At 41.4% G+C, this 27,795-nt stretch overlaps 1 protein-coding gene and 1 long non-coding RNA gene across 3 annotated transcripts in view; one reads left to right on the plus strand and one right to left on the minus strand.

Moving 5' to 3' along the window:
- Positions 1 to 408: 408 nt before the first annotated feature.
- Positions 409 to 6,747, minus strand: LOC130573223 (uncharacterized). Its single transcript, XR_008965306.1, has 3 exons — positions 6,581 to 6,747; positions 4,374 to 4,453; positions 409 to 2,108 (listed from the first exon to the last, which is right to left on the minus strand). It is a non-coding gene; the product is annotated as an uncharacterized LOC130573223 (long non-coding RNA).
- Positions 6,748 to 6,791: 44 nt separating this feature from the next.
- CHN2 (chimerin 2) overlaps positions 6,792 to 27,795 on the plus strand; it is a 157,597-nt gene continuing 136,593 nt past the window's right edge. Inside the window, exon 1 of one of the 2 annotated variants that reach the window (XM_057365517.1) lies at positions 6,792 to 6,850. In XM_057365517.1, the coding sequence (XP_057221500.1) occupies positions 6,802 to 6,850 (49 nt within the window). In that variant the 5' untranslated portion in view covers positions 6,792 to 6,801. Of the gene's footprint in view, positions 6,851 to 6,983; positions 7,456 to 27,795 lie in introns of those variants that run through there. The other variant, XM_057365516.1, reaches the window with a different exon arrangement.

The raw sequence follows: 27,795 nt of genomic DNA on the forward strand, positions 1-27,795 counted from the left end.
AAATTGACAGGAGAATTAAGGCACCTCTGATCTGAACCCCACTCTTTCTTCCTTCTTAATGAAAGAGTAAAAGCTGAGGCTTTGATATCACTGCTTTGTCATGGTAATTGAGAAGCTGTGAATTCAACATGATGATTTTACTGCAGGTTGAAGAAAGAAGAGATGTTGAACTACGAGGAAAAGAATTTATTTAAATGTCAGTCTAGATAAAAGGCCGAAGGTTAGTAAAAGCTACACGTTGCAGACCATGGAGTTTCTTTTTAAGCATGATGCACTTCAAACAATTCTACATGAAAATCTCAGTTTTGCCCATTAGGCCCATATTTCATATTGAGTTTGTTAATATATAGTAACATAAGAATTAGAATACTCACTAAAGGAGACTGATTATTATTGTTAAGGGCATCAAAATTATTTCTATTCTTGGGRTTTTTCACCTCTTCACCTACATCAAATTATGTGGTAGTGCAATTGCTTCCAATAATTATAAAGAGAGGMTGAGAGTAGCTCTTATACAAACATGACCTTCACAGTAAATAGGGATCTATTCTGTTCAGAGAAATGCAGTACAGAAACATGGAGGAAAGTCCTCTTCTCCTATATGTGTAGGACTTGTTTGATACCAGTCTCCTGGACCAACAAAAGGTGTTACTGTCCAAAATTATTAGTGTTTATGGTTCAGTAAAAAAAATTAGACATCTGCTTAAATATTTAGTAGTTTTGTGTTCCATCTCCGGAAAAATTTAAAATTAAATGCTGTCATGCTCCAAAGAGCATATTCATCTGTGAAGGACTATACTGCAAATAGTCAGGACTTTGAAATTCTGTTCTCTAAGGCAAAATATTTGAAACTTGCTGATTATTATTAAGAAAGGGAAAACACRCTGAAGTTCAATCTCACCTGAACTGCTTCTGTACAATTTATGTTTTTATAATCAAGTCTAATGGCAGTTACATAGTTGACTGGTAATTTCAAAATCTTTATCATTTTCCAATTACACCTTAGARCTCCACTGTAAAAAACTTTGAAAACAACGTAACAAGGAAATTCTCTACCCCAGCAAACTCTCTATCTGAGACTTAATTAAAATAGGATGTATGAGACAGGAAGAAAGAGGAAAAGASAAATAGGATGGATGTTCATAAATTAGTCATAGCAACAGCTTTAGCACTCACAAGTGATGGCCAGCCCATTTGCTGTATGTTTTTTTTGCAGAACTAATCAAATTCAATAGATGCTGCTAGTTTGCTCACCAGTTGAAGGTGCAGAGCTAAAAATTGCAACAGGCATTAGGGGTCTCAAACCTTCTTCTTTGGAGTATGAGGAAAAAAGCAAGAAATCACACAGAGTCTTGAACTACACCACCACCTGCTGTTGCAATCATTATGACTCACATAATTTATTTATACCCAAATACAGTGTGCATCTGCTATTTATTGATATTTTGGGTTTATTTTTCTTATTACAGCTTCTGCTTATATTGAATAAAGCTTCCAAGCACTGCAGAGAGTATATAAATATGGATTATATATGGCTTATAAAGGCCTTTCCCTTCCACAGCATCAAAGAATGAAAAATGCATTTCCTCCCTTTCCAGCTAAGCAATATAAACATCAAAGGAAGGATTAGCATTTTAGGTCTTTGCACTCTAAATCTTTGTGTCATATGTCTTGCTGTCTTGCACAGAACATTTATATTTCTATACCTATTACAYAATCAGAGCAGTGGGCCAAACATCTTTACTTACCTCTAATTTGCATAATTAATTAAATTTCAACATTTTTGCCAAGCTACCTACACTCACTCTGAAATAACAACTGACACTTTTCATGCTGAAACAAATTCACTAATAAATTACCTAGGATTCAAACTGCCATCCTCCCTGCCAGGTGAAAGTTTATGGCACTCAGTAAGCCACTGCTCCTCGGCTGTAATAACCCAGYAGTCAGATGGAGGGGATTATGGCAGATTCCATAAACATAATCCCAAATGCTGTGACTGCAAAACCAGAAGGGCCTTGAGGATTGTGCTGCAGCCACCTACAGGGGCTTGGCTGCCAGAAGGAACACAAAACTTGGCTGTCGCATCAGTTGGAGAGGGCTTGAGGCTGAGGAGACTCAAAATGTGCTGATTTCAGGCCAGATTCTTTTAGGAGGGCTCTTAAGAAATGGCTCCTGTATGATGGAGCCTTCAACACTTTAAAGATAGCCATATAAATGATTGTCTGCCTTTCATTAATTTCTTTCAAATGAAGTAATCCATGCTGATACAGAGATTCATGTTACTCCAGGCCCTATCTAGTGACCTTTTTTTTTCCTTCTCATCTGTATTTGTGTTTTAAATCTCTTTTTYTGCAGCAGGAAACATTCTGCCAAGTCAGTAAAATGAAAGAAGTTCTGCATAGAAGTCTTCGCCTCCATTGCGAAAGTGCCTACCATGTCTAAAGTCAAATGAGAGGAAACCAGGATGTCAAATATGTGGATACTTAGCTATGCAATAAGCCATTTGTTCAAYAGGGAAAAAACAGGCCTCTGGAAGGAAAGCAGCACAGTTCTGCCTGCTTTCCTTTATTTGTTATTCCTAAGTTTTCATCCCGCTGTCTAGGGGAAGGGTGACTTTGTACTTGCTTTTATCACAGGGGAACATTAACAGCTATTTATCAGCTAGGATTTGTCTTCACAAGGTCATTGCAAGTTAGCTGTGACAGTGATGGCCATGCAGGGGTGGGTGGCTTTTCTCACCTGCAGAGCCCTTTTTTTGTAATAAGGACACAGACCAGTACAAACCAGTTTGCTGGGGAAACAAAGCCACTCCAGAGGCTGCTCCATAGCACAAAAGCAGCACAGACATGCCCTCAGCTGTCAGAGGCACTATGTTCTGCACTGATGGCTCTCCAAATGCAGGTCCTCACCCTGCTTATGCTTACAATTTTACCAAAATACATTCTTCCATCAGAATTTGCAAGGCAATGAGATTGTGTATGCACCTACATACCAACAGGTTTGAAAATACAATGTGAAAAAAGTTACTTTCAAATGTTATTTTACTTATTTTTGTGTTTAGTTCAACAGTTCTTGGGCTGCAAGACTTATTACTTGCTGTAATTCCATAGTGTTTAGCCATTTTTGTTTATTGGAGAACAAAATGAGTGTGAGCTCTCACTTGCACAGGAGTCACCATGCAGAAGTATCAGAGTGGATAATTAGGCTATGGAAATAACCAAATACATTGAAAGTCTGGAGAAACCTTTTAGGTATTTTCTGAGATTTATTTTTTTAGAAATCAACAGCAATGGGTTTAAGTTCTTTTAATATTCCAACTATTACTTTGGGCTTTCCATATCTATTAGTTTGTGGAACACAATGGCCTCTCCCACAGTGAATCAAATGCTCTTTCAAATATCATGTTGCTAGCTGAGCTTTAGCATTAGGCAGGCATGCACTTCTTTGGAATTTTGGTATACACTGAGGACTGGTTTGTTAAAATTTTTTTCTTCAACAAACTCTTTAATCTCTTAATTAAACAGGAAAAAAAAAGGCAAAGAAACAGCTCCAAAAAACAAACTTTGAAACTCTGTCAGTAAAAACTACATTGAAACAATCTAGAAGCTAGGAAATCTTCAAGGAATGAAAACCAGAAAAGCTTTCAGATCTTTCTCATGCTTAATGCAAAGCATACAGTTTGGTATTTTTCCTTCACAACTCCTAATGTTGAATGCAGTGTTATAAGGTCATACATATGGAAATGTGAATTTTCTGAGTTCCTCAGAACTTTTGGAAGCTGGTACTTCTCATCACAGTGCAGATATCATGGAACCAGGCACTGAATTTAGTTCTATGAAGGGCAAAGTAGATTTTTATCAGAGTTATATTAAGCATACACTTGTGGAAAGTCCAGGAATAGTTTACATCAGAGTATTTAGTTTGCCACTCAAAATTTATTACTGATAGTATTTACATCATTAGTAATGGATATATCTGGGCTCTGCACAGATTCAACTASAGCAGAATCCTTTCTGTAAAATAGAACTGAGATTTTATTGCATTGTCATTACTGTGCACTTTTTACACATAACAAGACTACTTTTCTGTCATTTAAATTTGCTTCCCCTTTGATCTAGTAATTTCCCCTCTAATTTCATGGCTTTTATGTTCTTTGCTAGYAACAAGAAAAAGGCCATCCTGTCTTGAAATGTGAAAGAGTTTCTTTTAATCTACAGTGCATTTCACTTAACTTTATTAATTTACCTTTCAATGTTGTAGAAACTGAGATTACACAACCTCATACCTGCTGTTACCACAAAAATYATCAACAGCTGCCTGTTGATTATTTCAAAGTACTCACACTCATAACCAGACATGTTCGTACTCACTGGTTTTGGACAGAAAATACTTCATTCTCAATTACTGGAATACATTCCTTGAAGAAATTGCACTCTTGATTCATCCAAATCTATGGGTGGAAAGATAATTTAAAATTAGTTAAGGAAATTATTTTCTGTCTGCCAAGTCTGAGCAGAYCGAGGGGTTTTTCTCTCTTTCAGGTTATTTGCCCCTTTCCCTGCAGATTCTTACAGTGTTGTTAACACCAACTTTCATCAATSTTATTAAACATGTTTCCAAGAGTTGCTGGAGACACATGAGGGCAAGACAGTACTGGATTATGGAGGGGAAAATGAAGATATAGCAGACTTCAAGGAGGCAAATACTGGAAAGAGATATAACAAAAAGAGCAGAAAAACTGACCAGSCCAGAGACAAGCAAATCCCATTTGACTATCTGAAACATCACACGCACTGCAATTAACAATTTACTAGTACAGTCTGCGTGTCTACTGTAATTTGCAGTATTTTCCTGCACCCCAGGTATCAGCTTGGTTTTATGACCTATCTGCCTTTCTCTTTTTGTCCTCAACATTCAGTCTTCAAAATGCGTGACACGAAGTATTTGGCTGAGCACCAATAAGCAGTGACACGCCTGTCCTGGTTTTATGTCCGTATGCTACAATTTACAGATTAATAGGAGTTAGTGCTAAAGGCCGGTTTAAAGCTCGTTCCTTCTCGCACGGAGCAAGCAGCCGTTTCAAAACAAAACCTGGAGAAGCCCGCTGGCCTGAGCCGCCTTCCCAGCGCTGCCACCGGACCCTGCGGGGGTTGCGGGACGCGGCGCTCGGCAGCCCGACGGGGGGACCGCTGCCGCTGCCGTCTCCGCCGCTAGAGGGGGTCTCGGGACCTGTTTTCCCGAGGAAAAAACGGGAACCGACAGCAGGTTCCAGAGAGCCCGGGCTGTATTTTGGCTCCGGGAGAAAAGGGAAGCGGCTGGGCGCGGGTTACAGAGCGGGCAGGCGGTTTGCACGCTCGTTTGGGACGCGGAGTAGCTGGGTGGGTAAGGCTTAGATTGCCAAAGAAACTTTAATGCGCTTCCTCGCTCCCAAAGTAACTTTGTGTTAAGACTCCCTGTTACGAAACATGGAAGGCTTTCATAAATCAGCGTCACGGCAAAGAGGCTGTAAGCTTCTTACAGATCCCGTGCCAGCAAGACTGTGTGCCATGCCACTCGTGTGCCCACCTTCCTGTAGTCTTCCCATTCTCGCTTTATAAAGTGAGATGGAAGCCTTGGCTAGGGATTAAAGACTGGAAAGTGGAGAAGGGCAGTCAACAGGAGGAAGCCTCCAAGTGATGCTTTCTCGGCTCTTTCTCTTTCCCACTCGCACATAGGACACAGGGCTGCGGCCCCGGCGGGTCGGCCCCAGACCCTCYGAGCCCCCGTTGGGTGCTGGCAGCCGCCTCCAGCGTGTCCCCAGAGCCCCCGGGCTGGGCAAGATGGGAGGGCGAACCCAAACTGTCGCCAGACTGGGACCCTGCACTCGCTATACACCTGGCGGGGCAAAACCCCRTGTTGGTGTCGGCCTGGTTTTTTGAGTTTTTTATAAGAAAAACGGATGCCGAGAGGGAGAGAAAAAAAATAAAAAAGAAAAAAAGGGAAGGTGGGAGCGTGCCAGGAAGGAGAGCCCCGCGGGAACGGAGGGCAACCTGCGGGGGCAGGAGGCGAACAAAGGGCGGCGGGGGCGAGGGGCGCAGTCGGTGAGGCGGGGGGCGGCGGGGCGCAGCCGAGCGCGGAGCCCACACTGCGGCACCGCCGAGGGGGCGCCGGCCGTGGCGCTCAACAGGCGCTGCCGCCCCGCCGGGACGGGGCCGGCACATGGCAGGAGCCGCGCTCGCTGCCAGCCCCGTGCCAGGCGGAGGCGGCGGCCGGGAAGGGGCTTGGCCGCCKCTCGGAGGGGCTGCCGCTCCGCCGGGGCTCGCCCGAGCGGGACCCACCCTGCCCGTGCAGCCGGGGCCGGCAGCCCGGCCGGCAGCGCCGCCGCTTCCTTTGTGTGCGTGAGGGGAGCTGCGGCGGGTCCCCCCGGCGGGCTGTCAGCGCTGCCCGCGAGGAGGCGGGGAAGGGAAGGGACGGGAAGGGAAGGGAGGAGGCGAGGGAAGGCGCTGGCAGGGCGGCTCTCGCGTCCCCGTCACAAGGTAAGCCCTGCTCCCCAGGGCGGAGAGAGTCGCTGSAGGCGCCGCGGGGCCCTTTGCCTGACCTGCCGAGCGGCTTCGCCCAGCCCCGGAGAGCGGCCGGCAGCTCCTCGGCGGGTCGCCGCCGCCTCCTGCTCCCCGGCGGCGCGGGGAGCCCAGCGCGGGCTGCGGCGGCGGCTCGGCGCGGCGCGGCTCCGGCACTTTGCGATGGGCTGGCGGCAGCGGCGGCCGGACAGCAGCGGGAGCCGACGCGGGGCTCGCAGCTAAGGGGCGAGGAGGAGGGACCATGGCCGCATCCAGTAACTCCAGTTTGTCCGGCTCGTCGGTTTCCTCCGGTAAGTTTCTCCAGCGAGCGCCGCATTTCTCCCCTCCCTCCATTTTAGCAGGGAGCTACCTGTCTGCAGAGCGCCTGGCCGTCCCGCTCGCCCCGACCGCGGCAGGCGCTCCCCGAGCCCCGGGCGGGCGCTCCCCCGGGGGGCGGCGATGACCCTGCCCGGGGTCGGCTGTGCCTCAGGCGGCACCGAAGGGCGAAGCCGGGACGGGGGAGGCGCGGCGGGGCCCGCTTCGCCTCCCCGCCGCCCTGCCGTGCCTTTGTGTGGGGTGAGGGAGAGGGGACCCCAGCGCCCGGCTCCCTCGGCGGGGGACCAGCATCCCTTTGGCTCGGAAAGGGGCGCGCCTGCGGACCCCGCTCCTCCACCGGGAGCTCCCGCCTCGGGCTTTGGGGTGAGGGGGGCATTCAAAGACCGACGCGCATCCTCTGCCGTGGTCCCCGCGGTGCGGGACCGGCCCCGTATCCCGCCCCGAAGCGTGGAGGTGCTCTGGGGCGGGCGGCGGCTGCCAGGCGTGCCCTTTGGTGGGCGTTGTGGCACACCTCGCATTTTGAGTACTTCTGCAAGACTGGGAACGATTGATTTCCCGATCCGGATAAAACGTGCTCCAGGTGAAGGACTGCCCCAGGGTTTCGGCCGCGGGGCCGTGCCGCAAGTGTGAGGAGCTCTGGGTTTTGGGGGTGCTGGCTGGGAGGCGGTGCGGTGCGGCGCTCTGCCCCGCTCACCCGGGGGGGTTGCTCCGCTGCAGACCCGCAGGAAGGTAGAAAAGTTACGGTGCGTTTTTAACCCAGGCAGCCTGAAATTGAGAGCAGTGATGTAACAGTAGCACTGCCTGCTGCTTAGCTCACGAGCAGTTACTGTAATATTTAAGTTATGAGAAATTGGCTGAGARTAACATCCTGGCATTTTAGTGGGCTGAAAGAGTAAATAGAAGCATGAACAACTTTGGGGTTCAAGGGACTTATGACTCAGTGTTTTCTTTGAGGTGCCAGAATGARATTTTGTAAGAGCATTTCTTAAACATAGCAATATGTGCTGTGAACAGCAGACGAGCTCCTTTGACTACCAATACAATCCTAGAAAAATACAAATGAATGTAAAGGGCAATGAGCAACTACAGTTTTTCAAAAGACAATGTATGTAACCTACACAAGATATTCTATGCCACTGGTCCAGCATTCCACACTTACAGCCAGATCCAAACAAGGAACTAGGTCCTAAAAATATTTTTTTAACACTTAACAAACACCCACAAATACTGTGAGCCCTTACTGCCTTAACTTGAAAGCATCTAAAAGAAGGAGGCACAAGAAATTCTGCCTTGCGTTCACATTCGCGATGCAAGAGTTGCAAGACGAGAATGAAAATAAGCAAGAATCCAGCCAACTTTATGGCTTGTTAGTGAAGGTAGTCATTTGGGCAATGTGGTTTTCTTTCATGCATCATTTGTATATTTTTACATCTAAGTTATGTGATAATACCAGAAACAACTTTAAAAGCCCAGACTGGAACCTGTGACTCTCTTCCTTGCTGCTTTAACCATTAAGCTGCAGAAGCAAGTCCCCAGCTTGGAGCAAGTGTGTARCTCCCTTGCTCAATGAATCTCAAGCTCTTTCTTGCCTACTGCTCCAATGTCTGTGAAGGATACTGAACTCGTACTCTGAGTCCTGTCTGGCTTTACTGAATCTGTGCTTCAGGATCAGTCTTGTGTATTGAGAGACTTGTCTCCCCTGCAGTGTTGGTTCAAATGCCTGAACTGCAGGGAATAGTGGGAGTTCAGGCACATCCGTGGTGTGAGCAGTTGATGTCATCCAACTCCAGGTGGCCTCCTGCTCACCAGGTAAATCTAGCACTAAAATTAGCATCCAGCCAAGGAGCTGAGCTCTGGGCTTTAGATGTATATCATTAAGAGATGTTTATCAGGGGGCTGACACTTGTATGAAGTGTCTTGCTTTGTATGAAGCCATTAGCTATGGCCTACAACAGTTCATGGTTTATCTTTTGTTTTGTATTTTTACAAGCAGGAGCACAGCTGAGCCTTGCCCCATGCCTAGGGCTYTTAGATGCCACATTAGTACAACTAATAAATGCTGTCAAGTACTCTATAAAATAACTGAGTATTCTTGACTTTCATAACTTATGACCTTGGAGTGKTTTTTGGTTTTGTTCCAGTTTATTCAATCTATATTTCTTCTGTGCATATACTAACCAGAAGTTAAATTCGCTGCAGCATGATAAAGTTTCCAATATTAGCAGACACATCATATCTGACTGTGTGCAGCTGTATTCTGGCTGTCTGTGGTTCAAGTTCTCAGAACTCAGCAAGTCTTTCAGCATTTTGTTTACACAGTCTAAACAAACAGTCTTGCCTTAAAATTTAATTTGGTAGTATTTATAWGTATGCTTAACTTGCCAATATGAAGATTTCCAAATAGTATAATKATTTCTATTCCACAGAAGAGGGAAGGTTGTGCTACCACAATATATTTTACTAATAGAAAAAGGAAGTGAAGTTTGAGGTTGATAGCAGAATACTATGCTGCAGAACTCAGCTCYGCCACTACTTGTGAATGCTGACAAAGCTTGAGAATGTGTTACTACAAGTGACCATTTGTGATGTAGCACTTCTGCTTCAATTCCTGCCAGTTCATGTCAATGAGAAAGTTAAACAGTTCAAATATATATATTGTAAGGAAGCTGCCCAAGAACTTTATGATGCAGATGTTCTGCTTGTCCACTTATATTTCTGTGAATGTGCAAGTGGGATTTACAGTCTTCACTTGAACTTGTGTCTGCATTAAAGATCGGAATTTGGTTCTGTTTTGGAGTAATTATTTATAAGCACTACCTGCCCAGTGTCATGGCAAGGTGGTGAGCTGTAGCTGTTTACAGGTGAGGAGCTAACAGCCATAGAGAGCCATGACTTCAACTATCTACTAATGATAAAGCAAATATTCATATTTGGGAGGCTGTTGCTCCTTTGATTTCACAGCTGGAGGACCAGTCCTTCCTTCAGAGCTCGTGTCTGTGGTCTCTGTACTCATCTCAACAGCCACTGTGTGGCTGCTAATTATGGGTTCAATAGTAATAGGTACTTGTCACAGGCCCCATACRACAGAGGCCTATGAAGGACTTTTTTCAGTGAGCTGGCACTCACTGGTAACAAAATCTACAGGAGAACCATGGGTATTTGTATTGTATTTCTTCTCATATAGCTGTCTGCTTTTGGTGACACAACTTAAGCTGCCCTGACTACCAATAGTCRTGCCTGAAGGTGGCTGGGGGACAAAGAGGGGTAATATGCTGGGGGAAGAAGGGGGTCATGGTAAGCAATTACATTAAGTATTCTTCTTTGGACCTTGGATAAATCTGCACGCCATATGAAAAGCTGAAATTATAATTACTTCCACTGGGAATTCCACTTTACTTTCCCTGTAATCTCTTCTTTAACACATACCCAGGTGATCTATTAGCTGTATTCCTTGCAAACCCCTAAATTTTGTTCTTCTCCCTAGATGAAGTGCTGATTTAACTGCAAGCAGCATCTTTTCTTTCTCTCCTATCCTCTAAAGAGAACTGTGCATGTTTCCATGCTTTCCTTCATGGAAAATGGTCTCCTTAAAATAGTCATTCCCTTGCTACTCCCCATCTTAATATTGACCCTTATTCTCGCTCATTATAATCTTTCTTTTTTAAAACTTTTTTTTTTTTTTTTTTTTTTTTTTTTTTTTTTTTTTTTGCTGTTTTTGAAACTTCTCAGCTTTTTCCTGGCAAACAATCCACCTCTCCCAATTTGTCACAAGCTGCCTCCAGTTTCCTCCACCCAGTAGCCAAATACTGATTATACAGAACTGATGAACTTGAGACTCGACTTTCTGGAATGTAAATAGAAGGTTGAGTGAAGAGACCTTTGTGGCTGTGCTTGCTTTGCTTCTCAAAGAAGCAACAAATGCAGCRTGTTTCCCACCTGGGCTCTGTGCAGTGGTATTTCTAGGTGTTGTACTTCTCCGTGCAGTTGTGCTATCCAAACTTRGTACAAAGTGATGATAAATCCCAGCTGCCTTTAGAGCTTCCATTCTGYTTGAAAAGTCTCCTGCCAGATACCCTCCCTGTAGCAGGTGGACAGGATGGAGGGCTTGGGCTGGCTGTCAGGTGAGGGTCYACAGTGAAGGTAAATGCAAATAGAAGCCTGATAAATTATAGTGTGTAACCAGGCTGCCTCCGACAGCAGGGCTCAGGCTGTGCCAAAACCTTTGCATGAGCCTGAGCCTGTGCTGTGAGAATGGTTACACTGCAAGAATTTGGATGAGGACCCAAGGCAAATATGTAAATGTATGTACCAGTTTTGTTTTTCCTTTGAGCTCCAAAGACAGGTTTGCAGGTGTTAGGCTGAAAGGATAGCTCAGCACCTTTCTGCTTCCCATAACTCAAAGCTCTTCGTGTGCTGTAAGCATTTTGACTAATCCTGTCAGTAGAGCAGGTGATGGAGTTAAACACATAGGCAAGCTTTCTGCTAGGGGCCTGGAGAAGGGCTTGTGTGATTTCTACGTTTCAGCTGGGTCCACTGCTCTAATCAAAGACAACTGCTTCTCCCCTCCAACCCCCTGTTTTTGTAAACTCGGATACTCTATAGAAGACTGTTATGAAGTCACTGATTGATGGTTTGTTTTTTTTTTTTAATTGAAAATCAAAATTTATTTCTGTCTTGAAGCACAGAGAAAARGGCCTCTAAGTATCATTTAATCAGTAATGCTCATGTAATTAGTAATTAAGCTTATGGTTGATAAAYGAATACTTACAATAAATTGAAAGGCAACAGATCGTTGGGGTTTTTAAATAAATGACCATGAGTTATTTAAAGGAAGCGTAGTTCTCAACTGTGTGTTTTTACATGCACTTTACGTTTTGAGAAGGATAAAAAAATGCTTATCAAGGGAAGAAGAAAAATCTTTGATGGTTCCAGTAACTTAACAAGGTCAAAATAAAATATTAAAGGCTCATGACTCTCTGGGGGTCATGGAGGTGCTATGATGTGAAATAGGCAGATATATTATAAAAATGAAAGTCAACATGGACTGATTTTAATTAAGATGYAAGCAAGTGGGAAAAAATGAAATTACTATTGTACAGAGATTCAGAGATTCTAATTGGGAAAAAGATTAGTAAATGAAAATAGATGTTTATTCTTAATGATTTAATAGAAATAGTGTTGTGAAACTGGCACATGAAAGCTATTTAAATCATGCTGTCATTATGCTGATAAGGTGCTACTTTTGATTTTTAAAAGGGCAATAAGGGTACTTTTTATTTCTGTTCCTTATGCCAAGCTTCTGCTGGCCAGGGTGTTCTTGCTCTAAATTAAAGCTGAAGTCTTTTGTATCTGATGATTATAAAGAACTCACCATTCTTATTGAAAATAATAAAAAATTCAAAAGGGAAAAATGCCAAAGTACTCCATTTGGATGTAGTGATGGACTCAGCAGTTAGTTACTGAACATGTAGGCTGTTATTATTGAGAATAAAATAGCCTGGAAACTGGTACAATGCATGTCTCTTCACATGTAGCTTATAGGCACTCATGCTCTGTGAAGCAAAAGTCTTRCTCTTCTTATGGATCTGCTTGCCTCCCAGACATATGTGGAGGATCAGGTGAACAGTCTTTCATGCTCTCATGCTGGTGACCTTTTTGGATATCCGTTCTATTGATGAGTTCTTGCCTCCTGTGTGACAGTTCTAAGGAAGCTTACATATGCCAAATGCTGAGCGATTGCAGGCAGGAATACTTTACACTGGTGAGTGTTACACTGAGTCCTCTTGTATCCCCAAGCCCATCATATTGTGCGTGTTTGAAATTATAAYAATCTGGCTATTATGGTATGTAGGTAAATCTTAAACCTGGTGGTTTAGACTAAAAAAAAATTGTTTTTTTAAGTTGATTTGTTTATAAACATACCTTTGGCTAAAGGGCAACATTAGCTGGATTTGCCTCACTTGCAACACTGAATGCTGGCAAAAGCTGTTCCCATGCTGGGGAGCCAGTCTGTTGTCACTCGTTCTTCTCTTCTACAAAAGGAAGAGATACTGAGGAGATTAAATATTTGGAGAGCTCTGTGTTAGGGAATGGCACATTAATATTGCATGAAAAAGCTTTTGTTGCAGGGAAATGTAGCAGGATTTACACAAGAAGCTATAAATCTGCAATTCTCTATATATCACATTTTTTACAGGTGTAGTCACAGTTTGTCTAAGAATTACACGGTATCTAGTGTAAATGTAAAGTTTTAACTACTGTGAATAATGACCCATTCTTGCTGTCTTTTTCTGACCTTTGATTATGAGAATGTAAATTCGAATGTTGCATTTGGAGGTGGTTATTASCAACTATGAATCATGCAGAATTCAGCAATAATGGTTTCATCACTCTGTTTTACTCAGCAATAGCCCAAATCCCAGGGCTGGAGGGTGAGTGTATCCCTGCAGAAGGAAACTGATGTTGCAATAGTGTTCYCATGACATTAACACACTTCAAAGTTTGCGGATGAAACTTGACAGCACAGGCTGATGTATTTGCTAAGGTAAGGAGAGGTTAAATGGCTTTTAAAATTCAGAGGAATACACAAGTGTCACATGCCTTGCTTCTGGTTCTATTGATCAAGGTCATCACAAAAGAATCAGTTCAGTAAATAAGACATGTGTTCTGAGGATATCTTTATCAGGCAGTCCAATTCCACGGAGACAAGGTGTTTCCAGTGTGGTGCTGTTAGTGACAGAGTAGAAAGTACTAGGTGGGCACTTTCTTATCATCAGTGAATCAYGTGTCAGCTGCTGTGACCTCTGTGTCAAGCCACATTTCTCAGTTTCTTCTTACCAGCTTGTCATGTTCCTTTCCTTCCTTCTCACCTTCTTGYTGGCTGTTTAAACATCACTTTCACTCAGAAAAAATGAAGTGCTTTCGTGGTGTCACACTTTTTATTTCAACACAGAACAAAAATGAATGTTAGAAGAGATGGAGGCCTCAGTTCGTAAATGAGGCTCAGTTGCTGAGCAGATGTTTAATTGCTAAAAAATTTGTCTTATCTTGACAGATCAATTGGTTAAATGTTTGGYTTCATGTATGGCAAGGAAGAAAAATGCCAAGTGCATGTCATGTACAGGAACACTGGGTACAGCTGCTGCAAAGGCAGGCAGAATTTCTTTRGAGAAGGTAGCTCTCCTCCAGCAGTGTGCTGTGTGCCAGAGCACGTGTGCTGTGGTCAAAAGCAAAAGAAGTCTAAGAGCTCTTTCAGCATTAAGTTTGCCATCAGAAGTCATGGCTATCTGCTGTAATTTTCTTCTGCTGTAAAGCTGCACCGATTCCACTTTAATTCTCCAATAAACTCRATCAGATTGCCCCAAAGGAAAGAGGAAAGAATGGGGGCATCATGAGAGACCCAGACAAATTCTCAATTTTCAGATTCTCCAAGACATCRATACAGCAACAGGTTGCTGTTAAAATCAGTTGAGTAGAACTTTTTGTRTGGCTGAGYSCTACCTTTCTGTGYRTGTAGCACTGTATWTTGGAATATTTTGRCACATTTTACAGKGCTGTGGCTGCACAAACCATGCCARCCCTTRTATATCCCATTTTTAAGCACTTTGTAAGCATGTATAACTTAATAGCAAACCATATCCTGTCCTGATCAGGAGTTCAGGGTTAGGCACTTCCTGGCACAGGGAAATACATTAACCATGGGCCTCTTTGGCATGGAAAATTAAGGATGCTGGTGGCTGCCCTGGGCTGTTAGCACATTTAGAAAACTTTACAGGAGAAAGATCCATCTCCTGCTATTAAGCACAATGGTAGCAGCTCAGCCTGAAGTCCCTGAGCTGTATGTAAGGTGAGAAGCTGGTGAAATATGTGYGCTATAAAGCTGCAGAATTCTTTTAACACTTCCCTGTGCATCCACTGATAGTCACTGTGGGAGATAATCTACTGATCTGACCTGCCTGTGCCATTCTTATATTTAGGGCTGGTAGAGTTACTGCTGCTGAATCAGCACACCTTTACTTCTAGGTCTTGAGTTCTAAAGCTAAGAGCTCCTTAAAGGGAGGGCAAAATGGGGCTGAGTTTGAAATATGGAACACTGACATTATGTGTTTCAGGGTAAAAACAAAACCAAAACCTGCACCTGTGTTACAAGGAGACCTGATAGGAAAAATTTACTAATCATGTGCTGTATTGAAAAGTGTATAAATTTGTCTCAAAGTCCCTTTCTTCCTTTGATTGAAAAGCTTTTTGCCTCTTCTCCTTTGCCTTATGAATACACAAACCAGCTGGATTTRTGATCGAGCTACAGCTGGATCACATTTCATTCTTTCTGATTCCAGTATTAAGGCTAGCAATTGATGAACTTTCAAGAGCTAGAACAGAATTTTTCATCTGAGATTCCTCAAAGCTCCAAGATTTAGGGCCTTACAAAAAACCTGAATGTTGCAATCAAATTTTTGTAGTGCACAGGAGCATCATAAAGCTAAATTAATTATTTGTAAAAGATTCTGGTTTTTTAATGAAAAACCCTTTATGAAGACAGGGTGTTAAGTCCTGACCCTTCAAGCTGTTTGGTCCCTTCTGTTCCCACTGCATTGGGTTAGTAAATCATCAGCTACTGGACTGGGTAGCTGCTCTTCTGAGTATTTTTATGCAGTTTCCATTAAAATAGCATCTGCTGTTATGATGGGACAAATCATTATAAGCTATGTGGTAAAACTTCCCCTCATCCAAGTACATAACTTATTTGAAATTCAATTGATTTACATTATACATATATATATATATTATAGTCAGTTCATTGGTGATGGGTTTCCAAGGATTATATRCAAGTCTTAAATTATATGTAATTTTTAGAAATACCTGCTTCAGAGGGACCATTCTCCATAACTCCTGACCTTCTGCAGGCAAACCAAGATGATGGACAGTTTTTTGCATCATGATGTGATATTTGTTTTACTTTGCAATCTGAAGCATGTAGTTAGAATGTCTCACGTTGACAAACTTATTTAGTGAAAAAGCAGTGAACCCTTTGATGTTTTAACAAAAGTTGATAGACAAATTTCTATTCTAAGCKCCCTCATGCCCATTTGTGTCTAGCATATTGGTGTATTTTGGAAATTTTTCTTAAGTTTAGAGAATAGCTATAAATAATGAAATAGAGCTGGCTGTCATGGATCAAACTCTAGGCTGGAAGATATATTAAGCCATGGAAATAGTGATTGACAGGCGTGCTTTTTTCTCCTGTTCCATTATGACTCTTTAAACAGCATTAAATCAGTAAGCCATTGAGAAATAAAGTTAGCTGGAGGACAGAGGTAGATGTCAGATTGGTGAGAATTCACAGAGTTATGTGCACAAAATAATTGTTTTTATTTTGATTGTASAGAGAGAAGAACCAGGATCCTGAACTTTCTTCACAAAGCAGGTGGCTCTATCAGCCCATATTATTTATCAAGGGGAGAATTTATGGGGTTTTAATGTAGGACCGCTGGTCATTTTGGYAGTAGATGAGTGCACCTAAGCATGGGAGAGAGAAAAGCCCAATATAAAATGTTGGACATTGGGTTCAGGCCTTGGCTGATGTTTCTGAGTGGGCACAAGGACAGATGAGCTCTAAGGTATAAAATCAGTCAATCAATAAACCAAAATTTAGGTTATAACTCCTTTTCCTCTGAACCAACAGCTGACTGTCAAAGAGAAGATTTAGCCTGYGGTGTGGCAGCTTTTTAGGTACACATGTGATACAATATTTCTAGGGTAAGAAATGTCAGGGTTTCATGGGACTCACCAAGACCTGCATTTCCTTTGATGCAGTGTCTGGAATGACCACTGTGTTGGCTTTCCTTACAGCAGTTTGAGTGATTTCTCCTGCAATTTGAAGAAGTATTGTGAATACATGAGGTTTTCTGGGCATGCTGTTGGGTAGCATGGCTGGCTAGTGCTATTGCACATTGCTAAACAGTTGTTTTATTTCCTTTCAGAATTGATGGATTAGTTCATTCAGTAAGCTCCAAGAAAACCCATGAAACTCTCCTCCCAAATCCATTAAATTGCCTTATACCATTGATTTTAAAAATGAACCTGAAAAAAAGAAGTCTAAGTGCAAAACAGAATTAAGTGTATTATTTTCAGTGATTAATGCAACAGTAAATCTTTAAGCCCTGGCATCTTAAGAAATCAACACATTGTGTGTGATTTCTTCTAGCACTACAAAATTTGGTAGATGTGTATGGGTTATATATGGGCTTGTTTGCACATAAAAGCTATTTTGAAAACAGGTTGTAAGAGCTGTAGTGAAAAAAAAAAATGTCAGACGTGCAAATATTATGGAATAGCTGGAACAGCTATTCCTAAACACTGTTCAGTTATGTTATAGTAATGTAGAAAATTGACTTGAAAGGTGTAGAAATATAGCATTAATTATACTCATTTGTTGAGTAATGCTGTGCTTCTCTTTTCTTTTTCCATTCTGATGGTTGCATTCTTGAAAGATCATTGCGCCCTTTTTTTCAGAGACAGAATGCATTCCTGACATTAGAAATTTAAAACTGAGCCTGCCATTTTCAAGGATTTTTATCTTCTTTTATTTAGTTTCATGTTGTTTAGCCCAGGAGCTGATCACATGATGGTTTAACTATGAAAGGATAAAATTAACATAAAGATGATTCATTTTAGTGTAAAACCATGCTTAACAGAACAGGTCATTATTAGTTAGAAGTGTTCACAGGCCTGTGAGAGGTGCAGTCAGGACTGGMGGTCTGCTTTGCTGAATGTTGTTGAACAGTATAAATACTACTATATCCTTTATAATGACAATACATTTATACAGAGATCAGGTGAAAAACCCACAGACAAATTGGTTGCTGTATAAATATAGAATAAATGCCAGTTGGTGGAACAAAAGACTTGTAACTTGAAGAATGCTAGGAGCATGAGRGTAGTGGGTGTAAACTGCAATCAAAGTGGCAAAGAATTGGCACACTGTTGCTAATGAAATGTMTCAAAATGTGTGTGTATGTTTAAGAAACTAAAAGGAAAGGTAATGTTTAGGAAAATAGCAGGAATTTGCTCCCTGCCCCCCACRAGCCATTTCTTCTTTAATTCTCTTAACTAAAAGAAGAATGCACATTGTCTTTAAAGAGTCACTGCAGAGAAGTTTGGCTCGTGGAAAACCTTTTCTGTCTTGTGTTTGTTTTAGATCCTTTGATCTCTTTTGGTTTGATGAGTGCGTGTCATCACTTGGTATTACAATTGCTTCCTCTTGCTCAGATGTGACAGTAATAAATACATTCACTGAAAAGTGTAATTTAAAATTTATATTATTCACAGTTATTGGCAAGTACTGTAGCCTAAGTGGTGAAAATGAGGGAGAGTCTGGTTCAAGTTGATTTTTTTGAAAGAATTTATTTGACTTATCAATATGCATAATAAGCTTATGAAAATAGACTTTTCAAAAATCAAGTAAGGAAAAATTCAATATAAAATGATTGTGAGTGTAATTGAGTAGTATAATTTACTTTCACTTTACAGGAAGAGGCTTTCAGCTCCACCTCTCAAGCAGCTTTAGAAAATGGCACAGACTCCTGGCAGTGGTGTATTGATTGAAAGCGTCCAAAGCATTGAGAAAGCACAAGTGTAGATAAATTTTTCTGAAAGGGATGTGTTTTATAGAAGGAAACTCCATCACTGTCTAGGGTTTGTAAGAAGGATATTAACTTCAAAAGTGCCGGAAATGCTATAATATATAATTAAAAGCTTGGTAACAGCAGGATTTCTTTAAAAACTCTTTTTTTTCATCACCCTGTAAATACTTAACTAATCTTCACAGCAGCTGTTTCACAACTGGAAGAAATTAGGCAGAAAAATGGAACCACTCAGCTACTATCATGAATAACATTAAAGTCTACATGAAGTGAAAATAGAAGATTTTTCAGGAAACATTTTCTATTGGTCAGAGGATGAATTGAGGTTCCTCCTTGGACCTCACTGGCAACTTTGCCTCATGTAAATGTCTTTTTCCCCCACGTTTGTGTAGTTTATCTTGTTTTAGTTTTGTTAATAGTGTGTCCTAATTTGTCTTATACGTTTTTATTAAATCATTTTATGACATGCTTTGTCCCAGTAAAATTTAGGTAGATTTCTTTTTGTTTATTCCTCCTCTCTCATATGCACCGTCTTCCCCCAGATGTGAAGCTTTTCTATGCTTAGGCTTGGGGTTAGGCAGACTTATGCTTAAACCAGTTAAATAACTGCTAGAAATGTCAATGACATGAACAGTGCTATCCTGGATTTATGTTCTAACAGTTAGTTAGTCTGATGCTGACTTTCCACGCCCTTGATGATCAGATTGTTCTTTAGTAAACATTTCAGAACAGATTTATTCACTGCTACGTACTTAAAGAAGTTGGTGCTGCTCATTTCTGGGGCTGTTGAGCACCATTTGGAATAGCAGCTGCTGAGGTAACGATTTGGACATGTCCCCTACCATCCTTGAAAGGAGAAACATCGTGGGCGCGCAGAACCTTTCCAAAATATCAACGACATGCAAGCCTGAAAACATTTGCATATTTTGTTTTAACAGATTTTTCTCCACCATGAATATGTTTATCTTGCTTGCAGATACTGATTGTGTGATGTCAAGCAGGAATCACTTCAGGACTTTTTGTCTATCTGGGGTTCCCATAAGCTCCAGAACAAKGGCATTTTCTTTCTGATTACCTGCCAGGTTGTGACGAACTTAAAGAAATATGATCTTATGGGTAAAACTCAGTGGTCAGCTCAGTTTACTGTATCCTGTGATTTATTGGAGCCTGCAGTCCATGTAATGGGAGATGCCAGCTCTCATTTGAGGGAASTCTAGAATGAGAAACTCACCTTCAGTCCTGGACCATAATCCTGAAAAACTGAGAAAAAGCTTTGTAGTGAGGCTATTACTTCAAACCAAATTTTAAGCCAGYCTGTCTTCATCCCACTGCTTCTCAAAAAAAAAAAGCCAGACCTCCACCCTTCTGCCTAGTAAACACACCAATCTTTATAATCTATACTCCTAAGGGACCAAATCATCTGAGTCCTTCCATCAGATAGTCTGGCTGTAAGTTTTCTATGAGAAGTTGTAGAACTAGCTGGCCTGTCAGAGCAGTGTTCAGTTCCTGTCAGTGCAGAAGGGAATCAAAACAGATCTCCTACTAAATGTCTGAATCCATAATGCTACTGCTGCATTTATCTTAGAGCTATTTTTTTCTTTGGACTGGCTTACTATGAAGAACGGAAAAAATCAGCCTTACAGGGGTACAAATATGAGGAGATTATCTCCAACCCTTTGCTTGTGCTGGTCCTTGCTCTCCCTGCCTTTGGAAATAGTGGAATGAAAGTAGCAGAGGGTGGGTGAGCTGARAAAGTATGAGGGGGAACAAACAATATTCCTGTAAGATGACTTTTTCTCCATTATATTTCCCTGCTCTGGGTCCCTTTGCAGGATATGAGGCCACGCTGGGCAGCTGGCTGTAGCACAGTGGCCAGAACAGCCACTAGATCTTGTTTGTGCAGGAAGATCTGCAGCAGCAGCCACAACCRTGTGTCCTCCTTCCACCTGCGCCCACCAGCAAGTGCTGCATAAGGAAAGAAAAAACGAGTGGAGTAAACTCCTGCAGAATATTCWGCTGGCATCCAGAAATCTGCAGCTTGGGAACTTCCGGAGAAAAAAAAAAAGCTGGGCTCTGAAGTTTAATTTTWTTTTTTTAATTCTTGTATTTGATGTAATGAATTTGGTAAGTTGTTTTGTGGWCTCGTGTAAACTTTGAACATCCTGTTAGGAAGAGCTCCAGACTTTGAATGTGTTATGCAAAAAGACGCCTTTTTYGTTTGCTTTTGAACTTGGAATGGCTAATTTTATTTCATACACCATGCTGCTTTTATTGGAATAAACAGTGAAAATTAATTTTTATAAACATGTGAAATCTGAAGCCCTTTATCACTATGCCATAGTCAACCCTTTTCCAGCCTGAGGAGTCAGARGAYGCTTGAGGAATCTTAGTRCAGGATAGCCTACCTATATTTGGTYATCCACATTTATTCCTCTTYCCTGTCCTGAGGTAATCTTATAAAAATGGACCAGAAATTAAAAGAATCATCATACGATGGATGCATTTTTATATTTATTCCACTGAAATTAGGATGTGTTCTCRGTTCCTTAGTATTTGCTTTCTTTTTCATTTGTCCTATTTTCATTCTTTTATRAGCATTGTGTTGACTTACTTAATATAACATATTAGCATATGTCTGCAAATACTTTTCTTTTTAATAGTTTCTACTAATTTGCCCAGAGGAAATATCAGACTACTTGATTTTTTTTGGCTTTCTCTTGGGGGCCTTTATAAAACGGTCATGGTGTAAGCCATTTTGCAATCCTTTGAGTCTGAGAGGCAGTTACTCACAGTGCTGTTTCATCTCTGAGTTCCTTAAAAATGCTTTCATAGTATCTTCTGATCTGTACAAATAGTTATTGTTCATGTTCGTTCTGTCGCCTTTTCCACTGAAATCTCCATTTAAAATGATTTAACCAGTACCTCATAAAGAAATGTTCTGACATAGCAGCTTCTCTTTTTTTCTGGGTTCTCTGTGTGCAGAGCTCTAAATACTTATTTTCTGGTCTATGTGCTGCTTTTATCCCTTGATCATCTATTGGCCAGACTGACAGGCTTTGCATTCAGATGGGAAAAAGGGGCTGTGGTTAGTTCTTGTGTCTTCTCATAGTCATTTCTCAAGCTGTATTTTGGCTTACCTAGTTGTGGTTTAAGTTTGCTTTCAGTTTGGGTTGACTTTTTTGTACTTATTTAACCAGCAATAGGTCACGAGTCTTTCTACTTCCTTCTTTTGGACTTAATTCCAACTTTCAGAAGAATGGGTTTTTGCTTCTTACAGTCTCTCATAAGCTGTAAGTTGTTCAGCTACACTGGCTTCTTTTACCACTTTCCCAAATTTTGTTTTGCTATGTGACAGGTATTTGCAYTCAGCCTCCAGCATGGTATCCCTGTTTACCATTTTACTTGGGAAGGTTTAATTCTCTCAGCTTCCCCATTTAGCTATCTTCCCTTTAGCAAGATTTAATGTATCCTCCAGGGTGACTTAAAAATCAGATTTCGAAGGTTTTATCAGTCCTGTCAAAATTTCCTCATGTGTGTATCAACACTAGCTAAGTTACAAACCCATTAAAAAAGTCCARACTGTAAGAACTGAGTGTGACTGTGTAAGCACGTGTGTCTGCTCATCATAGATAGGGAGCAGATAATCATTCTTGACAAGAAGAATAATTCTAAGTGTAGAATCTAGACAGTCAAAGCTGGGTTTTGTTTGTTTTTATCAGGCTCTAAACCAGCAGAAACTGTCTCTTCAGATGTGATGCTGCTGGCTCCAGCACCTGTGGCTGCCCTTTTACCCAGGAGTCTGGGAAGGGAGATCTCAGTTTTGAGCTACTGTGCTTTCGAATTTGGATGGAGATGGTTTAGCAAGATTGCTTGTACAGTTAGACGTATGTTTTTTGGAACCAAAGTGGGAAAACTTTATTCCAGGAAGAATCTGGAGCACTCCCCTAAAACAGCATGTCTTTGTCACAGCTGACTGTGGTAAATCCAGCTGAGGAGTCACTAAGCGTTAGTGAAGAGCCTTAATAAGTGTGGACTGATATGGTGTACACAAGTTTAGTGAAGTCCTGTCACTTAGCTGTGGTATTGTCTTTGATGAAAAAGCTTTTTAGAGACTCAGAAGCGTGGAGTAATTGGATTGTATCATAAGACATCACTGACACATTGCTGCTCGAAGGGAAGAGCAACTGAGCAGGATTAGTGATTTGCAAATGCTTTAATAGAAAGAGGTAAAAGAATTTCAGAAAAGATGAAACAGTGAGCAGACATTCTTCTTTAAACCAGAAYGATGCAGTTTGTTTAAATTTAATAGTAGACTACAGATGGATATACATGTACTCAGAAGCTGTCACATCACCCAGCCATTAATCTTGATCTGACCTGTTCCAGGCAAGAAGCGCTTGTTCTGTGAACTTTTTTCTTTAAACTTCAAATGTGAKCTCTTTTTATGATAACATAATATTTTCCATGCTGACTTTCTGAACCTTCCWCTGTGTGTTTGAAATTTACAACATTGAGCTTTATCTGAAAGCAAATTTATTTTTAGACCTTGCAAGAGAGTAGTTCAGCTGTGTGAGTAATGTGCAGGGACTGAGCAGCCTGGAAATATCCCTCTCTGAGAAGCACCTCTTCTTGGCTGGTCACACTTGCTTTCAGTTTCCCCATGACACAAAGAGGTAYAGGGTATGTGGTTTCAGGTTGCTTATTTATGGTTTGTTAGTATTTTTTGAATATGATTGTAAGGGGTATGGCTGTGTGTTAATTAAGGAAAAGCTGGCACTGAAATGTGCTCCTCTTAATGGCTGGGGGGGGTCTGTTCCAGAAGCAGCAGAAATAGCACCCCAGAGGCTCCCTGGAGGCATCCAACAGGAATTATGTGTTCTCACCTCTCCCTTTCCTGAGGCATCTCCCTGTTCCTGCTGAGTGCACCTGCCAGGCTCTGTGTCCCYCTCCATCTCAGCAAGCCCTGTGCCCTCTCTCACTGTTTTCCCCTTGGTTAGGGCAGCCCTTGCTCGGAGTAATCCCTATCGCCGGAGGGGATGTGTTCAGTGGGGTCTCAGTGGGAAGATCCAGGAGGCAGCTTGAGCAGGCTGAACATCTTGATGCTGCCAGAGAGAGGTGGTGTCCCAGCCTGCTGCCTGCTCCTGGTCCCTGCTCTTCCTGCTGCCATGAATTCATGGCTCTGGCACTCRTCTTGTCCTTCTGTGAGCTGGCAGCCGGCACCGGTTGAGAAACAGCATTGGCAGTGAAAAGCAGAAATCTCATTATAGCCTTTGCTTAGCAATGGTCTCCTCTCCTTAAATAAGCTTTTTCTTTCTCTTGATGGACTTTACATGGTATGTTGATGATTTCTAACAACTTTGCTTGCAGAGGCTTCCCAAAATGCCCAGGTCTTTCTCTTCAGTTCCCCCTCTTGCCCCCCACCCTTCCTTCCCTCATTCAGAACTGTAAAATCTTTTGGTGCTTGTCTCATTCCTTTCATGTAAGAAGGAATATTAACCTTATCCAYTGTATACAGATTTTGCTAATTCCTTAGTATCTGAGCCATTCTTAGGTTTTAATAGAACATMTTTCGATWTTTTTTTTTTAATTTCASCACAACTGATYATACTGAGAGGTTTCTGAGAARAAAAMCCCACAAWATTCTGTAATACAAACARTGCAAAAATGGTGCTGAGGAGTATCTACTGTGAAGTGATGATAAGCCATAAAAATTGGAAGCTGAGAGTCTTAGGTGCACATTTTCATGGGCTACTGTCAACATCAGTATTAAAATGCAATTATCAACCATATGATGTAAGGTTACTTTGCAAAACATAAAATCACACAGTTTATGCTGAGAATATTACCACATCTCTGAAACACTGTGGGCTTTATTATGTGGGTGAGCTGAAACTCAAGAAAGCTATTTAAATGAAATGTGCTTATTAAACAAAGATGGCAGTAGTCCTATAGCACCAAAGGATTAAAAAAAAAAAGAAAGAAAGGAAAAGAGGGAAAAGTGTTCCCATGCATGAATATTTTAGAGCCCTGCTTTGCTGTCCACRTGAAAAGATTTGATTTTTTTTTCTTCTAAGGTTGCAGTCTTTTTTTCTATAATTTTTTCCCTGTTCCTTTGAAACAGTAGACTGGAAACGACAATTTTCTGTGACCTATTGTATTAACTTGGGCTGCTGCCAAGAAAAGTTTTCTGCCYGCAGAAATAGTGCCAGTTTTCAGGTTCAGTATTTCATACTACCTGGGTGATAAAAATATTGTGAATTTCTGTGCAGCTGACAGTTTGTCTTTCCAATTCAATAAAGCTGTTACTAGCAACTGGTTAATTATTAATCATTGCATCATTGCTTTCTTTTTTTAATCCAAACTGTCTTTTGAATGGCTTTAAATAAATAAAATTTACTGGGGGTATATTTTACCATGAGATTTTTTTAAACTGCAGCTTTTAAATGCTGAGTGAATAACTTCTTACATATATGAAATATTTTATAAATGAGACTTAGATTACTTTAAGAGCACAGAGATTATCAAAGCTGTGTCATTTTAGGAAACAGATTCCTCTAACTTGAACACATTCTGYGAACAGGTTTTTTTGTAACCTGTCAGTAACTTGATGAATTTAAGTTTTCAGATGCGTGATGGTCTAAAGGGACATGATAGTAAAATAAGAAACATGAAATCTTTATTCATATGAAACACTTTTGTCCCATTGAATCTTGAGAAAARACTCATAAATATCTACATAGGGAATTTCAGAGATGACACAGATATTAATTTAAACTTTGGGAAAAATAGTTGGAAAAACATAAAACTTCTAAGTCTTTTCAACAGGGACTAAATGCCACTTAYACTTATGTCTCTGAAATGTCTTCCGTGGAGTAGAAATGCTTTGGAGAACAGTAAAAGTGGAATTGGCTCCATGATTCAGAATATTAGATCTCTGCAAATGCTCAATAACAGATAATGAGGATATGTGAGAAATTCAACCAGGAGTGTAAAGAGAGGCTCATTCTTGCAATGAGCTCCATATGGCTACACATTTCTGCTTTGCAGAACATCACTTCTGTCAGCAGGTCCCCCTGMAGTACATGGATCAGCTGTGTAGAGMTGATTGCATCATCAGAATGAAGTGACAGCATGTCTCAGTTGGTCAGCTAAATGTTGTGTGATATTGTTGATCATGGTGATCAAGCTGGTGATTATTTTGTTTSCATTAGCTGTTTCAATTGTGTGTTTCATCCAGTTTTTGTTTATTGTCTGGGATAGCAGAAGCCTAGGCTTTGATTTGGAATGGAATTGTTTAGTCCTAACAGCTTTCTGCTGGACAGCTTGGGGAATAAAATAATGAGTTYTGTGACTAGATGAGCACTTAACCCTCTTTATTCTGAGTGCTCAGAGCTACCCAGTCCTGTGACACCAGGTCCCAGTTACCTGTGTGGGACCCCAGCTGTAATGCTCAAGACATTGTCCCTATCTGCCTCCCCCTCACATGTGCTCATATTTTCCCCTTTATCCATCTCCTTGCAGCCCTCTGTGGTTTCTTCCACCTCCTCCTAAATCTGTAAGCTACTCTTAAAGTACTGTCTGTGTTTTTGGGCTTGGTTGGCCAAAAGTCACCCTATCCTTTTGTTAGTGCCTAGCTGTGTGTGCATTTACTCCGCAGGAAATGTGTGTAGCCCATCAGGGGCTGTCTGTCTGTCTGTCTCCAGAATGACATCCCCAGTGGGGTTCTCCCCTCTAACACTATCAGTGGTGTTATTGTATTTGAGTTCTTCCCATCTTTAGAGTGTCACAATTACATAAACCTACAGGAACATCATGGCTTTAAGATTTTTCACTCTTTTAAACTGAAGAGTAATTGGGCAATGGATTACAGTAAGTTTTGTTGCCTGTGGGAAAAACAGGGACTGTCATTTTGGAACGAAGTTGAAATTCAACTTTCTAGAAATGTGAAAGCTGTTTTGCTGTGTCCCTACAAGTGACTGAATGTGATCCCTTTCAGTCTGATTAGTTACATACACTAARAAAGGGGAAACTTTGCTTTATTTGTCAGAGTTTGAAGTATGTCTGTGAATGAAACAATATCAGTATTAATAAACTTTGTGATTAATTAAAACACTGATAAATTTCAGCTTCCTGTGAATTCAAGYCAGAATTTTTCCCTTTCATCTTGAAACTTACCTTAACTATGATAAGTAGTCATATTTTTAGACAGATCTAAATTAAAATATGCATAATTTGAAATAATTTTCAGTTTGTATCTGTTTGAAAAGTGATTTGTTGTTAAAGCCATCCATTTATTTCCACAAGAATGCCATTTTTGAGGCCAGGTCAGACACTTCCAGCTGGTTTGATTGATGATGCTGATAYCTTATGTTCATGGAGGACATTTAATCAGTTGGGGAATTAAGGCTCTTCCCTGCTTCAAACACACTAGAAGAGAATTTGGGGGTTAACTGCTGCCACAGCCTTCCAGCACAGAGCAAGGGCAGCAGGGCAGTGGTGGAAGTTGGAAAGCATCTGCTGCTGCAGAGGAGTTTGTAGGGGAGGGAGCTGCAAGCACCCCAAAGGCAAACTTAGCACTGAGAGCGAAGTCAWTACCACTGCTGGTATAAAGTTAGTCCTGAAATGAACAATCCACTGTGCTGGTTTGTAGAYTTTCTCTAAAAGGTGACACCGTAGGCAACACGTGGAGTTTGCACAGGAGATCAGCCCAGAGCAAATCCAAAGCACAACATTATCATCACCTTAAAACCAAAGACACAGGCTTGGCACTTCTCACTCCAGATGTTTCWTGAGCAGCTGTGATTATCATCAAAGTCTATCACACAGTGGCTGCATTTTAAGACTTGAGAATGCATTGGCTTAAACAGCGGAGGTGGAATCTGCCACATTTTTCTGTCTAGACATGCTTTTAGCTGCAGCATCTTGAAGTAAGAGAAATAAATTTGTAGAAATTGCAATACGGCTGATGCATCTTGATGTCAGGGTGGGAAGGGACTGCATAACCATTTGATCATGACAGGGACTCATGGAAACAGAGCCTGGTGGCTTTGCTAATGTGTGAGCTGATGCCTTCTTCCCCCACAGCAAAGCTGTGCTTTTCCTTCTTGTTTGAATGATAAATACTGCTATTGAAGCTCCTGGTTATTATTTTTGCATACACGTCCAAGCTCTTTCTTAATTCATTGCAAATACACTCAAAGCAGGAAGAGTGATTTATAAAATATTAGCCTTTGACCATTGTAAGATCCACATTCAATAAAAATATCCTTCAATTTCCA

This window comes from Malurus melanocephalus, unplaced genomic scaffold (genome assembly GCF_030028575.1).
Source record: "Malurus melanocephalus ecotype Western Australia unplaced genomic scaffold, MMel_1.1 scaffold_53, whole genome shotgun sequence".
NCBI lineage: Eukaryota > Metazoa > Chordata > Aves > Passeriformes > Maluridae > Malurus > Malurus melanocephalus.